This window comes from Epinephelus moara, chromosome 11, assembly GCF_006386435.1.
Source record: "Epinephelus moara isolate mb chromosome 11, YSFRI_EMoa_1.0, whole genome shotgun sequence".
NCBI classification, from domain to species: Eukaryota; Metazoa; Chordata; class Actinopteri; order Perciformes; family Serranidae; genus Epinephelus; species Epinephelus moara.
Genome location: NC_065516.1, coordinates 26,903,478 through 26,920,796, shown reverse-complemented (window position 1 = coordinate 26,920,796; position 17,319 = coordinate 26,903,478). Strand labels below are relative to the sequence as shown.

The 17,319-nt window shown below is 40.5% G+C and overlaps 1 protein-coding gene across 1 annotated transcript in view; it reads right to left on the bottom strand.

Moving 5' to 3' along the window:
* The window catches only part of ofcc1 (orofacial cleft 1 candidate 1), a 111,276-nt gene that overhangs the window by 82,342 nt on the left and 11,615 nt on the right, over positions 1-17,319 (bottom strand). Inside the window, exons 5-13 of the mRNA XM_050056735.1 lie at positions 13,391-13,457; positions 12,838-13,017; positions 9,491-9,595; positions 8,763-8,846; positions 6,148-6,372; positions 5,718-5,815; positions 4,238-4,324; positions 3,797-3,873; positions 2,443-2,569 (exon numbers count right to left, since the gene is read on the bottom strand). Coding sequence (XP_049912692.1) covers positions 2,443-2,569; positions 3,797-3,873; positions 4,238-4,324; positions 5,718-5,815; positions 6,148-6,372; positions 8,763-8,846; positions 9,491-9,595; positions 12,838-13,017; positions 13,391-13,457 — 1,050 coding nt within the window. The remainder of the gene's footprint in view (positions 1-2,442; positions 2,570-3,796; positions 3,874-4,237; positions 4,325-5,717; positions 5,816-6,147; positions 6,373-8,762; positions 8,847-9,490; positions 9,596-12,837; positions 13,018-13,390; positions 13,458-17,319) is intronic.

Here is a 17,319-nt window from a genome sequence, read left to right as displayed (position 1 = left end):
TACCCCCTCCTGTCCCATCCATCCCATCACATTCCAGCCTATCCCACCCTATCCTATCCTGTCATATTCCTCCCCATCCTATCCTACCCTAGCCTGCCCTTTCCTTTCCTCCCATAAGTGCAGGCATTTATTTTTCTCTGATTATCTAAGTTGCATCTCTTAATGCCCATTTATTTTATGTACTCCAATTTACACCATGTTGACCAACTCCCTAGGGCAAATTTTGAGTGTCTGGCAATTAAAGCCCTCAATTCCAATCGATGACATAGTAGCACTCAGGGGCTTCATGTGCTCACACACACACATAGACACACTCATACACTGTACCCACTGTTTGCTTTACAGTATACTGTGCACTGTGTTGTCACTAAACAACCTGAGACTATTCCTATCCTTTTCACAGACACACACCACACACACTCACACAGATTCACCTAACACTGGCTGGCGGTGCCCATTGCTCTGCCAGTCTGTGAGGGGGGAAGGTGTGTGCTGAGCCCTGCAGTAATGCCCCTCAATCTCCCCACTGTGAGCATCTTTGCATACCAAAACAACAAAAACAATTTAGGCAGAAGTGAAATTAGTATAATTGGTGGCAAAGCGGTTTAGCCCACACATCTCACATTTGGGAGGAGGTGATGGAGGCCTCTAAACCCCCACACTGGAAGGAGATGTATGCATGCAGACTGGAAAGAAGAGGAGGAGGATGAGAGAGGAGGAAAAGGAGGCAAAGAAATATAAAAAAAAAACCCAATATCATCACACTGGTGTCCTATTTGCACTATGTATGTTTTTAAGAAGTATTGTTATTATCTGGCCCACATGCTTGCACAAGCGTCGTAAGAGACAGTCAAGACAGCAAGGCGAAGGTAAAAGGTGAAGTGAGCCAATTTTCCATATCAGAGGTGGTTTGTTTGCCCCGAGCCTGAGTTGTGCCTAAAGTGCCATAACATTACAGCACTCCTACAGATGAGATCAAAGGCTCTAGCAAGGGATCCTCCGTGGTTTTGCTGGCAAGCAGCCGTCCTTTCGCTGAAATATCTTTTCAGGGCTTTCCACACATTGACTGATCACACAAAATGCACTCTTAATAGAGACAGGAAATGCCACATACAAAAACTTCCTTTCTTTCTAAGTATGGGCTAATATTCAGAGATTAAGCTTTCTCGTTAATTATTTTCATTTTAATTAGTAAATCTTAATTAACAATGAACATTTACCCTTAAAATTTTTTGGCTTCGGAATGAAGGAGGGGGGTGAAGAAAGGAGAGAATAAATATGACAATCTTTTTGGGACCTCCGGGCAGGATTACTGATGCAGGCTGCCTTAGTTATTAAACACGTTCTAAATTAAATGCCTCCATGAATTTTGCACAGAAATATATTTTCATAGTTTTGCATGCCAAATGTGACATTTTATATTTCAGATTCATCTCGCTGCAGTAATTTTAGGGAAATGTCATATAAACAAAGATTTTGTCATTTACCAAAGGAAATTACTATGCGTGGCAGGTTTGGCCATTGCTTTCTCTCTCTCTCTTTCTCTCCTTCCCTCTCCCTCTTTTGCCCCCTATTCTGCCTGTGCCGGTTGTTTCAAGTCAGCAAGCCATAAAAAATCTTTATCTCAGTGAAACACAGCAATTTGGGAGATAATCGAATGGTGACTGGGGGGCACAAACGCCAGTCTGAGGAATTATACCACAATCTCCCCTGCATTTACAACCTTCCTCAAAGCCAGTTGTCACCCTGGAAGGAAAGCCCCCGACTGAAGATTCATTACATCTTTAAGCCAGCACGGTGGCATGGCAGCCTCATCCCCAGATGCAACACAACAGCACACTCCTCCCACAGCTGGTGATGCTACCGCTAAAGCTGCAGCTTCCCTCTCTCTTTCCCACTTGGTTCTCTGTTCTCTCCTCTCCCTCTGTTCCCCTTTTTCATCTCCAAAGACTCCTTTTTCCTCCTACTTAGATTCATAAAACCACAGACACCATCCACACAAAGCAGAGGAAAAAAATCTTTATGTACTGTATAAAAAAATGTGGCTGAGTAGTTAGCATACTGTATAGGGAAGCCTTTTGCTCAGCGTTGTATGGTGCCTGCATGTGAATGTGCCTTTGTGTAGGCATGTGCACATACAGCACCCATTAGCGTCATGAAAGGAGTGAAGGAATTTGAAAAACTAGAAAATATGAGAGATAATTTCCCCATTCTCTAACAAGTCCCATTCATCACAGGATTTCACATAATTACATCATTGGGGTGTTTTTGAACAAACAACCCTGTTTTTTTAAGATTTGTAAACACTTTGGGATCAATATCTCCTCCTGTGAAACAAGCCTCTCAGAGATTAAGAGGTATGTCACTTCCTGTTTGCGTGCTTTCTTTTTCCAATGAATGTGTGTTTCTCGGTTCACAGTCAGAGCGGCTCACAGATCTTACCTGCCACCGGGGCCGTGACGCTGAAGAGGAGGATGCTGGGAGCTCTGTCATCTGGCCATATTTGGCCGTGGTTTCCTCTTGGCCTTCCCCCAGCGCTCTGAGTGACGGGCTTTCAATGGTTCTGCTGCTACATACACAAACACACACACACACGTATAAAACACACACGAACACAAGAAGCTAACCCTGTTAACAGCCACCTGCATTTTGGACTCTCTGTTGTTCCACTCTGTAGCCAACAGCAGCTCAATCTAATAACACCACAACAAAACACTTTCCACTGGGTCCCTCTCTCTCTCTCTCTCTCCCTCTCTCTCTGCCTTTCTCGGCCTTTCAATCTTATCAGTGGTAATGTAATAAGCGGTTGCTTCGCTCTGTCTCCTCGCCACCTCTCTTAATTCCTCAAAATAAAGCAATATCACAGGGGCCCTGGCCTGCCTGTGACTGGGGATAAGATGCTTGTAAAAGGAAGGATAATTCAGCAAATAAATGCTCGGCATCAAAGGCAGGCACTGGCTCTTTCTTTCCTTTCTCTCCCTCTCTCCCTCCTCACTGTTCGCCTATCAAAAGTATTACATGTGCTTTCATCAGTTCACAACAAGGCACAATGTGCTTCCTAATGCAATTACTCGACCTCCATTAAATCAGAAACAGTGGAAACAAATGAATTACACATTTGTTACAAAAACCACAAGTCAGCTCCGCGTCTCTCCTCTTTATTTTTTTCTCTTTCATAAGCGTAGGGAGAGAAAAAGTGAAATCATTTCTCATTAAATTTCAGGCAGATGTAGCCCTAGGTGATGCATAGAAAGTCTCCCATGTCTAATAGCCACCCACCATTGATATCAGAAGGAATTTACAGGGTTCAAGGCTGTCGAGAGGAGGTCATCTCGCTAAACTCCGAACCACATTCATCTGACAGGGCTGGTGTCCGACTACCACCCACCCACAAAACAACCAAACACAAGAGAAGATACTGATGTGTACAGTAGTTTCTTGATTTTATCATGTCAGCCAGCGTGGTAGTCCATAATTACTAAAAACTTAAACATGCTAAGCTGATTGCCCACAGGGCTCTGGCTACGAAATTTGATGTGTGATCTCAGACTAAAGTGGATGGACCCAGGAACTGATGCGCCTCCAAGCCCAATGACATGGACAGATTTCCACGCCCTGGAGCCATACTACCCACAATGCAATGCCTGTCGACAGGAGAAGCCATGCAGAGGACATATGAATTACATGCCTTCTTGAATGTCAGTGGGAATACAAATGCTTTTCACACAATTAATGATTAGAGTCATGTGACATCAATTGTACATATGGAGAGAAATATGAAATGGGCTGGACTCACCACTGAAGCAGCGTGTTCAGCCTGGGCTGGGGCGCGTCTCTCGCTGCCTCGTCACAGTCTCTTTGTGAATGAGGCTCCTTTGAAATATTAAAGTGGATATGTTAACAAACACTGCTAATGTGTTAACCGTCATTAGCATTATCAGCTAATTGACAATTTAATTTAAACCACATCATTCTAAATTACGATGTAAGATATTATTAATTTCTGTGACTGGCTGTAATGAAATATTTTTAAAGATGAGCGCTTAAGCATCAGAATTTCACTGGCTTATGTTATGGAAAATGTAAGAAGAAAGAGTGTGTTTGGAGGAATGTGTTGAGCTTGTAAAAGGATCTATAAACACCATACAGTCCCCAAATTAATGCCCTGTGGGCTGTTCCTAAAAAAGTAACACATCCTTCATACTGTACAGCATATATACAGTACACATGCCTTTACCTCAACGTTCCCAGCGAAGAAGGCCATTAGTCTCTTCTTTCTCTTTGCCCACTCACTCCTCTTCAGCGGTCCCTTCTGAGCCACTTGCTGAAAATACGTGTAAATACACATGCACACTTTCTTTGGATGCCGCTTTATGAAACAGTGCAGTGCACCATAATGGCAGAATTAAGCACAAGGAGCAACTGTAATGCAATCTGCAGGCAATCGATACTGAGCCAGGCCCTAAAGACATGTAGCGTTTGATGAGTATTTCTGCCGGTTTTACATTCAGTCAGCACATTCACACTCCCCATTCAGACGCATTGACACTGCTAAGTGACAGCGTCTCGCCCTGTAGAGGCTTTGTACGGCAGAATAGAGAAAGAAGAAAAACACTATTATTTTTAAAATAGATGTGAAATCTCTGGTGGATAATGTGCTTTCAATGGGAGGTGGGTGTGGAAACAGTAGGAGAGCGCATACATATTATGGCAGAATAAGATAACACTGATCCCAATACTGATACAGTACACAGTAGATGCCGCTGATTATCCAGTACGGGAGGATGAGTCAACTGTTGCTGTGGCTTCCAAGTGATGGTGAGACATTGTTGAACCATTTTTCCCCAATTACGTTTACTTTCTATTCATATAATTTGATACTCTTTCTCTCTTTTCAAGTGAGATTAGAACTAAAAATACAGTGGATAGAAGTTCTGCATTCTTTTTATATATGCGTTAATGTTTGGGTTTCTTTGCAATCTAGATTTGCCAACACAATGGAAACCCCATGTTCTTGTATCCTCTCCCATTCCTCTTCCAACTGATGGAATACAAACACTTGTTTTGAAAGAAGCTTCAGATCTTAACGCTAGTTCAAAATATCCCTACTCCCCGGTCGGAAAATAAAAAGTAGTCACGCTCTATTTTTTCCTGAAAAGACCATAAGACGGGTAAAGAACCACGGAAATTCTGCTTCTGTCAGAAACAAATATGCATAATAATGCACAACAAAGTTCAAAGACAGAACAAAACTGTCTCCACAAATAAGTTAATTGTGTGAGGATATCATATGTAGCATAGATTATACAGTTGAAAATCCATGCACTCATTCTGAGCTGAGGATGAATGAGTTACCTAACCCTGAATACATCTTCTACAAAAAGCAATTTCACATGAGTGCATTCAGCTCAGATTCAGACCATCTGCACTGAAAATGAAATGCAGAACTTTTATAAAGGTAGTGCTGGGGAAAAAAAAGGTTGGGGACAAAAAGTGGAGCAAATATGGAAAGAAAGAGAAAGAAAATTAGTAAGCCGAGGATGTAAGACACACGTACGTAAACACGCGTGAACAGACAAAACGGATACATGCACGCACACACATGCACACACTCTGTGTCCATTAGCCAAAGCCACTGATACACAGCATAATGGACACGGCTGATGTGCTGGTGAATATGGGATGATGACACAGATATTCCTCTTTGTAGCCCTGACCTGCTGCAGTGAAAGGCTGCCAAGCGTGATCATGTCAGGCCGCACACGCTCCCTCAGCTGCTGGGCGTAGTGGGGGATCACCTCCTCAACCGTCCTCGCTGCAAGAAATAATACAAAGGCATCACAAACCTTATAATAAATATAAAAAATAAAACGATACTGCGGCAAAATATATATATAATATTTGATATTATGTCACATGTCCTATCATGTCCACAAAAAAAATCTGTGGAAATAAAATATTGTCCAGAGACAAAGAATTGTACAAAAATGTATACAACTTTCTCGACAGCTTTAATGATTGATTTTTATGTAGTCAAAATAAAACACATTTTATACTATCATATTAACCTTAATAGTTTAATACTATAATACACGTCTCTCCAAAAAAGAAATCAAATATAAGACACAAATAAAAGCATAGCATTACTTTTTACAGTGCTCTCTCTGCCCATTACCATCCTCCCAGCTTCGAGTCCAGCCTCTCCTCCCAGCCCAGCACTGGCCCCAGCCTGGGTTTTGGCAATGGTTTGGGCCTGGGAGGGCCTGGAGCCCGAGGCATCACCACCACCGTGGAGCAGCAGTCGCCGCTGAAGCACCGGATCACCCGCCTTCACCTCCAACACCTCCTCATCCCTGGAGGCTAGCAGCGTACCTGGAGAGATACGCATCAGTGGGCATGCACAGACACGCACACACATACACACACACAACCAGAAACACACATGCATACACATACTGATGGATGTGCATACTTACCACAACCAGAAACAGATACACACTCACATGGATGAGTATGTATATACAGACATTTATTCAGGTGGACAATCTGAAACACTAACTCACAAATACAATGTGAACATTCACAACACTAAAGTACCAAAGCATCTTTTAGTCCTCAAATCCTGATCTTGACAGAACCTTAGTTCTACATGGGCATTAAACGTGGACCACGTTAGCCTGTCTTTTTTTTTTTTTTTGCTAATATGCTCGCAGTTGTTTATTCAAGCAAAATCTTTGGTCTTTAATGGAAATATTTCATAACATTCATCCGAAAATTAGACAAAATGCATGACTGGAATTTAATAATCACAGGTTTGTTTGTTTTTTACTTAAGAGCAGATGTAGAACAGGGTAAGGTTGAACTGATGCTGCAGAACTGAGTACATGTATCTGTGTTTCTATGCACAAATCAAAGTAGTATCTATTTGCATATTGCTGTGAATAACTGCTGTGTTTTTACGTGGCTAATTTGATGTGAGAAAAAAAAGGCACGAGCATTAAGCGTTTTTACTCACCAACCTCCAAAATAACTTATAAACAACAAGCCCATACACTGAAAAAAAGTTTTTGTTTTCCAACATATGTGCATATGTGAACTAGATTCTAGTTATCAACCTTGAATCCATTACTGAAAGCAGAAAAGCACCATCTACAGTAGCTAACCTGCTTGCAGTGCGTCTTTTTAGTTTTGTTGCACCGCCTCGTTGGTAGAAAGCAAGAGGTTTTCTTTTTAGCATCTGTGTATTCGACGTGTGCAGTCCAATATGTGCAACAGCCAAAGCTGTTATCACTGCCTAATGCTTTTCACATAGAAGCTGATATCAATGCCTAACGCCTCACAGAGAACTAGAATGAATAGCATACCAATTCTGCGTTCTTTCATCTCCGAGCCAAAGCAATAGAATCTATCGAGATAAAGAGGAAGAACTGAAGATCTTGGAAACAGAGGGGGATTTCTCCAGGAATTTGTTTTCTGAGAAAACGTCTACAGCACTGGCCACTGTCCATTTCATTAATACTTTGTCATATTCATGCTCTTTCTTGTGAAATGTGCATGTTGCTTTGTGGCAGACTGTAAAAGCTGAGACAAAAGCCTGACAAGCAGTCGCAAAATGTCAGGATCAGTAGTGACTGATACACTGAGCTGGTTCTGCAGCTGCAAAGAAGACTTGCGGCCTACACCGGTGGGAGGCATCCATACAACAGCATAAGGTGATTGTCTTCAAGTCTATTGTAGCTCAGTGAAGTGCTTACTGGCACTCACCGCAGTTGGACTCCAACAGTACAGAACTAAGAGCTCTCTCTCTCTTCCTCTCTCTCCTTCCTTCCCGGTTTCTCAGCCTATTGCACGGAGGAACTGTTAATCCAAGATCCTCTTTACTTTTTCTGTGGGATTTCATGAACATTCCAAGACAATGGATGGGGCTGCTAATCTCAGTGGTACAGCTAAATCCGAGACAATGGCAAATAATACAAGCCAGCTAAATTCTACCGTGTTGAAGCGGGCCTAAACCCATCACTTGTGCGCTGGAATTACAAGGGAGATGTGCGTCATGTCAACAGGATCTGGTGCGACTGTCTTCACCCAGAACAATGCTAAGCTTAAACCACCTCAATGTTGCCTGGTTGGCTACATATTTAAATGAAACTGAGCTAATGAGAAAAGGCACGCCTACTGTGAGACAATGGCTGTGCTTGGAAAGCACCGACTACAAGTGAAGGTCCATTTCTAGTCTGAGTCTTTGTTCTGTGTGAGTGCTGCTTTCAGTATTAGTGGAAAATGTAGCATCTTAATTGTGTCTGGGTTGTTTATGGTTTCACTGTCTTGAGCTTTTCTTAAAGACACAGTACCTTTAAACTTTAGGATTCAGTGGTCATGCTGTGGTCACTATTTCAAATGGTAACTTTGCTAATTTGGTCAATATATCACCACCATTCTGAAGTGTGTAAACAGAATTAATACACTAGATCTTAACATTTACCAGCGGTTACACACACATCTGGAAAAAGTATTAACATATGCTCCTGACAGGAAAATAAAATTAGGACATGTCATTTAAATAATCTCAAGGGATTAAATGAGCACTACATGTCCCAAAATTTAATTCTTAATTATTAAATTAAATTAATGCAATATAAAAGTAAAGTAATTGTTTTAAATATAAGTTTAAAAACTTATTTTTGCTATTGTGATTAGAGCAAACCAATCAGCTGCTTCTAAATTACCAAGGAACAGGAGTACAGCAATACAGGGAGACATACCCGGTATATTTATGAAGGTGTCGTCCTCATCCAGCAAGGCAGCCATTCTTTGGTACAGCCTATTTTCATCAGCATTCAGTATTGCTACAAGTCAAAACAATTATAAAATGAGTACACCCTCAAAGGTGCTGGAAAATTACATGCATCTGTGTGCTTCAAAATTACTTTCTACTTATCAGACAAGTCAATCTAAACCACATCTTAACATGCAAACCGGAGATATTAGCCGTGGCTGGAGAGGGGTGAAAATCAAGTGTATGCAGAGGGGTAATGAAATAGGAGCATTAACATGCCTGTTAGCCGGCCTGTCATCATGTGATGAGATTTGGTTTGGCGAATCCTTTGATATTACACGGCAGTGATATCCAAAAGATACAGGTGAAATGGCTTCTCCATTAATAGCCATGTTTCATTATAACATGCATATTACTTGGCTCCCAGGAGCTCGCTTTTAATAGGCCTACTTTAGGAGGGGGCTGCAAACTATTGATGTGGCTCTGCGTGTGTCATTTGACAGGGGAAAGAAAAAGCCACGGTGAAATGAAAACTGACCAATGATACGTGACCTTCGTCAATGACAGTGAGTTGGGTAGCCAATCTTGTGATGCCATCACTTGGTGTATTTACATAGACTGTCCTGCCGTCACAAATGGCGGCCTGAGACTAGTGATCTCTCTCACCTCACTTTAATGAACCGAGGAGAACTATTATGACAGAGAATGGCATACTTAATTCCAGCTCATCTTCAGCGCTGACCCCAGCCGTCCTGCAATGCCTTGGGTCTGTCTGCTCTGCTGACGACGGGTCAAAGTAATTTTGGGCACATTTATTTCCTGTGGAAAGTGCGAGAGGCAAGAGAATGAGAGAAAGAGGGGTTGGGAGTTTGTGGGAGGGGGTGTTGGCGGGGAGGAAAGAGGGGAGTTGTACAGGTTCAGGTTAGTGGTTATTAGAAGCACATGAAGCGAAATGTTAATTTTGAAACCCACACTGTCGAAGGGCAGGGGCAGCGGCTGCTACCAGATAAGGCAGAGCCAAGATGAGACAGGAGTACAGAGGCAGAAAGAGAGAACTGGGAAAGAGACTGCTGGGTTTCTCTGTGCACCTCTCCACGGCCTGCGGTGCTCTGGGGCCTAATTAGCATGCCGCAAAAGGTCACGGCAGGCAATCTCTTAAATACGACTGCCATATGTTTGCCGTGTTCAAAAGGAACTAATGAGAAAGTCTACAAGCTCAAAAGTACCTGGAATTTCAAAGACAATACCTTCTAAATACTCCGAGGTCAGCGGCCTAGAGGACCGGGCAAGTTTGGAGGAGCAGATCCAAAGGAAAATAACCTGAGCCCATGTCTCATTGACTTCTTATTAGCAATCACTGACCTATGGGTATCAAGTCTGCTCCACAGAGTTTATGGGAATCCAATGGCTCCGGGGCTCTTTCTATTAAGGGTACACCCCACCAAGCAGCTTTCTTAACCCCAAATCATTCTCATTACAGGCCTTGAATATTTCACTCCAATCTAAATTGCTTTACTTGTATTTCTCAGGTTGTGGGGCAAAAAAAATGCATGGTGCATTAAATCATGTTATATATTCCACACAAGGATCGCCTTTATAGAAGTCTGTGGGTATCAGCGCTTGGACGCATAAAAATGTGAGTAAGTGTGTTTGCATAGGAGCACCACTGGCCCACTAGGCCACTGCACAAAAAAGCTCACATGGATTCTTTCGTGCTCATATGAAGTATCTTGCATGAGGTTTTTCACACTCCTGTCCTCACTCGAAGTTAAACAGTCCGACTGCAAAACTTATTAAACGAGGAGCAGCCGTATGACTCCTCAACGGCGCCATAAATTGACTGTGAAATTCACGTGTTAAATCCCTCCACATCGTTAACAAAGAGTTTGAACAATTTCTCCGCAAATAGCTCTGAGGTTATGAAACCCTTTTTTCAAACACAAATTTGCATAATGGTGGTAGCTTCGTGGATCGCCTTTTTGAATCATATCTGTGATTTACCTAAATAGTCTGGCTGTCCTCCAGTTCATCTCTTTAATGAAAATTTCAATTCTCTGTTCTTATATGCATATTATCAATAACTAGCACTTCTTGCCTGCTAACAGAGAATAAGAGATAATGAAAGATTTTGGTGAAGGCCAAATAGAAGTGTCACAAACATTGGAACATTCTGCCTTCGTGATCACTGAACTGTTATGCATATTCGCACTTACTAATGAAAAAGTGAGGCTTATTTTCATGCTAGCAATTTATAGTTTGTTTATGTAAATCCTATATTGGGTGCAATAAAGTTATAAACCTGACACTGTAGATTTAAAATGTATTACATTTTCCTGAGTTCTAATATCAATAAACTACCATATGGCTAAGTTCATTTTGTATGCTTTAAGGGGAAGGCAAGTGGCCTAATTTGCATTTGCAATTAATGGAACAAAAAGAAGAGAGGGAAAACAGTGACTTAACTCATCTCTCATCATCAGCATGTCAATATATGTGGAAAAAAAGTGACTATATCGATACACTAAGAGACAGTGGACCTTGTATTCCCAATAAAACAACCTTTTCTTAATTTGAACTTTAAATTGAATTTTGTGGTGGAACATACTGTATGTAGAGATCATTTTAGTGTGTAAACCAATTTTAATCTTCTTCTTCTCTACTGCTTTTTACATTTCTGTTTTGTTTTTGTTTTATGATAAGAATATAGGAATGGAAAAAGCCAAAAACAGTTGGAATTATAGATGATATCTGGCAATCTACTATCAACATACTGTATGATCTTATCTAAGACAACATAATGATGTGTTTTAAATACATTTTATGAACAAGTTTATTTCTATGCTTTATTTTTTGGGGCTGAGTCATTTCATGGTGAGTGGTAACATGCTGCATTTTCATTTTGAAACTCAAATTGCCCCAAAACATGCATTATAAATGTACTGTATCAACAACAACAGAATGTATCAATGAGTCAACATGAGATAACCTTTTCCAATTCCAGTATTACTCTACGTTGTCTGTAGTTTAACAGTAGAAAGTTGTGTCTCCCCAAACGGAGGGAACCTGACGCTAAGGTCTTTGATCTCGAGTGTGATCAAGAGGAAAAGAGGCATGGACAGACACAGACAGCCAGAACAAGCCGACTTTCATTGTCATATATATCTGAAATATGACCTCAGATTTGACTGTGATATGAGAGTGAAAAACAAAACAGAAACAAAGATGACTGACTTCTGCAACTGTTGATTGCTTTGCTAAAGCCGTTATCTTAAGCCAGTGAATAAGTCTTTTTAATCACTGGTTTAGGTTTAGCATTAATCTCCTATATCATATACGTTATGTTTATGGTCTGACTTTCTGACCTCATGGAAGCTGTTTTTGTCAACATGCTGGCCAGTTCCACGCACCGTTCTTAAATGTAATCCTACCTCTTGTGCATAAAACATCATGACAATAATTGATAATAATTACTAGCCATGCACAGCAAAAGCAAAATAAACCACATTAAATCAAGAATCTTACATGTGACTCATCCCTGAGAAAACTGGCACACTCGCAACCTTGAACGCATCCTAATTTACCATCCCATTCCTCAAGAGTTCTCCCTGACATACTGAATTATAAGGGGGCATATTCGTATGCCTGATTGGCCTTAAGCCGTGTTTCGGGGGCGTTGTGAGTACACCACACAGACAGCGGATCGGCTTGGTAGCGTAGTAGCGTATGTAAATGCACTCTCCTATGACTCCAGCCCACCACAAGGCATGTAGCCGAGAGTGGGAGTCAAGGCTGATTGTGTCGAGGGTACTTCTAGATAGAGATACAACACCCACTACTGTAGCGTTCTCCAGCGGAGGAAGAAGTTATACGAGGGTTGCTTGTTAGGACACGCTTGCCTTGGAATGCAGGGACCAAGGGCCCCCCGAATGGAGAGAGACAGAGAGAGAGAGAGAGAGAGAGAGAGAGAGAAAGAGAGAAAGAAAGAGGGAGTGAGAGAAAGGTTAGATCAGGAACACATCTACTGTCAACAAATTTGAGGCTAATGAAAAATGAAGCTTCACCTCTTTCTTTGGCAGGGGCTTGCAGCTCCATTTTTTTTGGGTGAGCTGCAAGGGTGCTATCTGGCCTGTCACCTCGAATTTCTCTCCCCAGCCAAACCGGAGGAACAGAAAGCTCTGTGCTTCCTCCTCCATCGAAGGCTGGGTTTTCTATGCCCACCAGAGCAGCTCTCTCCTCTCTCCCTGACAAAATAAGTAGAAACATAAATAAAAACACAAACACTGACATGAAGGGGCAACACAACAGTTAGGTCAAAGTGACTCATAAAAAAACAAAGCACATTTAATGGCAATGAAATGTTTCTACTGGTGATTTCTCTGCCCCAAAATGTTCAAGCGCATCCTCCTCGAATGACACTAAAACACAATTAGGTTAAAATTAAATCAGAATCTTGCAAAGGAGGAGAAAAAAAAGAGAAGAAGAAGAAATGATTAAAATAATTACAAATTGCGCCCTGACAAGCAAGAGCAAAATTTAGCCCAAAGCCATTTGTCTGTAATTAGTTAATTAATCCTTACACAAATTATGAGCAATAACTCATCAAGCAGGACTCACCCATCAGAAATTCAGCCGACTTGGATTTCTTCTGCTTAGGTTGCTGCAGAGCCTTCTGCTGTAACTTCTGGAGGGAAATTGTTAAATGAATAAATTAGCTGCAGAATGAAGATCATCATTTATGATCCGCAACTAACGCAGTATTTTAAATATGGGACGACACTAAAATGTCATTTAATTTACATCGCCGCTAAAGGGGTCAAGCACTAATTGAACAACAGGAGTGGAAAAGAATTTAATCATAAATAGATAAGAAAAGTTGACATGAATGTGTAATGAAGGTCACATTAAAATACTTCCTCCTTGTTTCTAAAATGAATGGGCAACAACACTCTCTCCTGGAGTATTATGCATTTCTTACACAGGCTGTATGAGAGTACACAGTCTTGGTGTGCAAATGAGTATGGAAATCCAGGCACACTTCTCATTACTTCCATTCACATGAACTCAACCTAAAAAAAATCTCAAAGGAGAGGAATAAAAATAGTCTTTAAATAATGCCATGTCAGGCCCCTTGTATGTCGAAAATGAAATAGTTATTTCATAATAGAGGTAATGTGTAAAGCATGATAAATACAAATGTAATAAAAATTGTATGTATCTATGTATCTGTCTTTCTGTCTGTCTATACATGCTAGGTCGACACTATTTGGACTTGTAGGTGGTCCACACTGGCATGAAATGGAAAGAAAAAGGAGGAATGTATGAAAGCAAGTATGGGTTCCTTTGAAATTAAGAATATGTGGAACAAACTCTGCAGTCCCACATTTCTCTCATTTCTGCGGACGAGCAGAACAATAAGAAAGCTGAGGTAATAGGCATAAGTAGTTGTTTTTGTTATGGATATGTTTACATAAGAATGCGCCTTATAAAAGAGCTCCCTTGCTCAAAGCGTATGGAGCTTTTTAAGCATCATTTTATGCAGATTTCAATGATGAACTGTGCTCATGCCCATGAACAGCATGTATTTGTATACAATATTTAATTTCAAAGGCAAAATCAAGGGGCAGAATGGGTGGGGGGGCTTATTTCAACTCTAAATGACAGAGCAATTAAAATAGAGAAGGACTACTTCCAGACCAATCTGGTAAGAGGAGTTTTTGTAAATCTGTTTTTACATTCAACAAGCCCTACAGCAAGACATTCATTTATACCACTGAGATTAATGCTTATCTAATTGTAACTTATTTAAAAACCATTTTCATTTCGACTGGGTACCAATCAGTTTTTCTGAGTTTCACATACTGTGCAGTACGAGGCTGGCAAAGTCGGCATCAGTGGTGATTGTCTCCCTGTGTTTTCTTTCATTTGCTTATTTTCATTTCGTCAGACACACACACCTTTCTGCAAGACAAATATTGTTTGGGTGCATATGCAAATTGAGAAACTCCCTGAAACAATTATGGGAAAATTAATCAGGTAATTTTTACTAATAAAAAAATATGCACACAATCACCATTCGCTTTGTATTATACCGGGCTAGTTCAACAATATTGCGCTGTAAAGTGAAGCAGCCATTTAAATAAGCTACGTGACATTTGCATTCATTATATGGTATTAAATTTTTGATTGTTACTGCAACCTTACAGACAATTCTAAAAACAATAACGAATACATTTCAAATAATGTTCCTCTATAGTGAATTCACTTTTCACTCCATACTGTAAGATTGTTGTTCGGTTATTTAACAACACACACTGTGAAAGTTATTTTATGAGTTGATACATTATTTTGCCAAAGTAATTAATCATCAAATTGGAACAATGAAGGAGGATAACACTCTTTATTAATTATTGCTTTTGCCCTGAGGGCTAAAGGCACTTTGGAGAGATCAAAGGAGAAATCACATTACGTTTTATCTTAGGCTATATAAATGTATTTTGTTTATCGCCCTAATTACTGCACAGAATAATCTAGAATATCTAGAAAAGTGTAACGTATAGCTGCCTTCATATACATAATTCAGACACTGCAGTGTAACAGCAATTTTAAGAATATTACTTGAGATTTTTTTTCTATAAAAGTTTTTATAGTCCTCTTATTCTCTCCCTTATGTAACTGTCATATCAGTTCATTCTCCTCTGGGCACCGTTTTGTTTGCTCCCATTTTTAACAGTGCCCATGTTTCTCACTATGCAAAGTAAATGAGCTCCATGTCCTGCAAATGTCAATACGTCCTCTGATTACTATGAATGTATTCTTGCCTTAAGTTCTGTACCAGTGAAAAAAAAAGACCCTGGTAAACACACAAGGGAAGGAACACAGAAGGAGTACAGTACATACACCCCGGGCCTAAAGCTTTGGGTCATTGTCACTAAAAATCTAATCCACACAGCTCCATGTGAGCCTCTCTGTCTAGAGAGCTAAGAAAAATGCCTGGTTCTCATCTCGTTCCCTGGACCCCACTGACATTGACAGCATGCTCCTTGTAATACAAGGACTGTTGTTTAATGTGCCATAACCGGATGGAACATGCAGATGTTGCATTTCTGAAACGATAAACAACAATTCAATCCTGAGGAAAAACATGTATCATAGAGGTTCATGAAAAAAAAAAAATGGGTTTTTAGAGGTAAGAAATGTTGTTCAATACTGTGATGGCAGCAGGGTAAACTGACCCAGTGCAGGCAGAGATTTACATGTTTCTGTCATATTGCACATAAATGTTAAATTCACAGTGCTGCACCAAAATCTTGTGCCAAGAAATTTGGGGTATATTACAACATACATATACAGTGGCACACATAATAAGCCCTGAGTTCATTCTCCTGTCATCTACAAGCATCTATACATGCTCCCTTAAACTGTCACACTTTCCTCATCTCACTGTGCAGCACACAAACTGCTTACTGTGCAGTCAGCATGAGAGAAAAATCATTTATAACTGGTGACAAAAAAAATCCATGACTTTTTTTCTTTCCTTCTTTAAATGTGATTGTTGTCAAAAGGAATTGAGCACAACAATGCCTTGTTCAGTTCTTGTTGCATTCAAAGGCATAGCTAGAAGGGCTTGGGGAAGACCGCTCGCTGCTAGGGGCTGGTGGGCACAGACCAGCTAGAAAGTGAATTTTGCATACTGTACGGATCATCGCCCAGTTCAGCCCAGTCACATTGAATCTGCCATCAACCAATTGTGCTTCATGAAACCGTCAACCCTCATTTACGTCTGCCTGTTTTCTTCCCCACGCAGCTGTAAACAAGGCCCCAGCTTTGAGCTGTCTTCCTCTGTCCCTGTGCGCGCTGCTTGCCAGGGGAGCGTAGACAGCAAAACCTCGTCTTCACAGAGCTACTTGAAGCTACCATTTCCAGACAAGCAGCTTGTGCGTGAGGCATAAGGAGTCAAGGACGAGAGTGTTTCTAGAAATGACAAGAGTTTTGAAGCTTTACATAGAGAGTTCTAATTTGTACTTAAAAATCCTTAATATTTGGTTTGTGTTTGTGTTTCTTAAAGTGGCATTGATCAGAATTTGAGTGTGATCAAATGTGCAAGTGAATGAAACCATCTCGTCTTAATATGAATATATGTGTGAATATACTGTGTGTCATAATGGGTTGTAATAAAATGATAAAAGGCATAATAAAGATGAGACTAGATGCCTTGCTAAATCAATACAGACATTAAAGTTGATTTTGTTTTCCTGTTCATAAAGTCTCTTTTTATCTTTCAACATAATAGAAATGACCACATCAATAAAATGTCATAAGAATAATGAAAATTTCTGCAAAGCCTCTTTATTTAAATCACTACAGATAAGGTTAGCATTTTGTTTCAAAGGCACACAAAGCCAATTCTGCCCTTAAAATGTGAAACCATCTTAATTTATAGAGCAGCTTTATATGTGCACGGTAATTGTGACCCACCAAACAGTTTCTTATTAAACAACAACCGCGTCAGTTGGTGTAGACAGAAAACATAATTAGTATTCAAG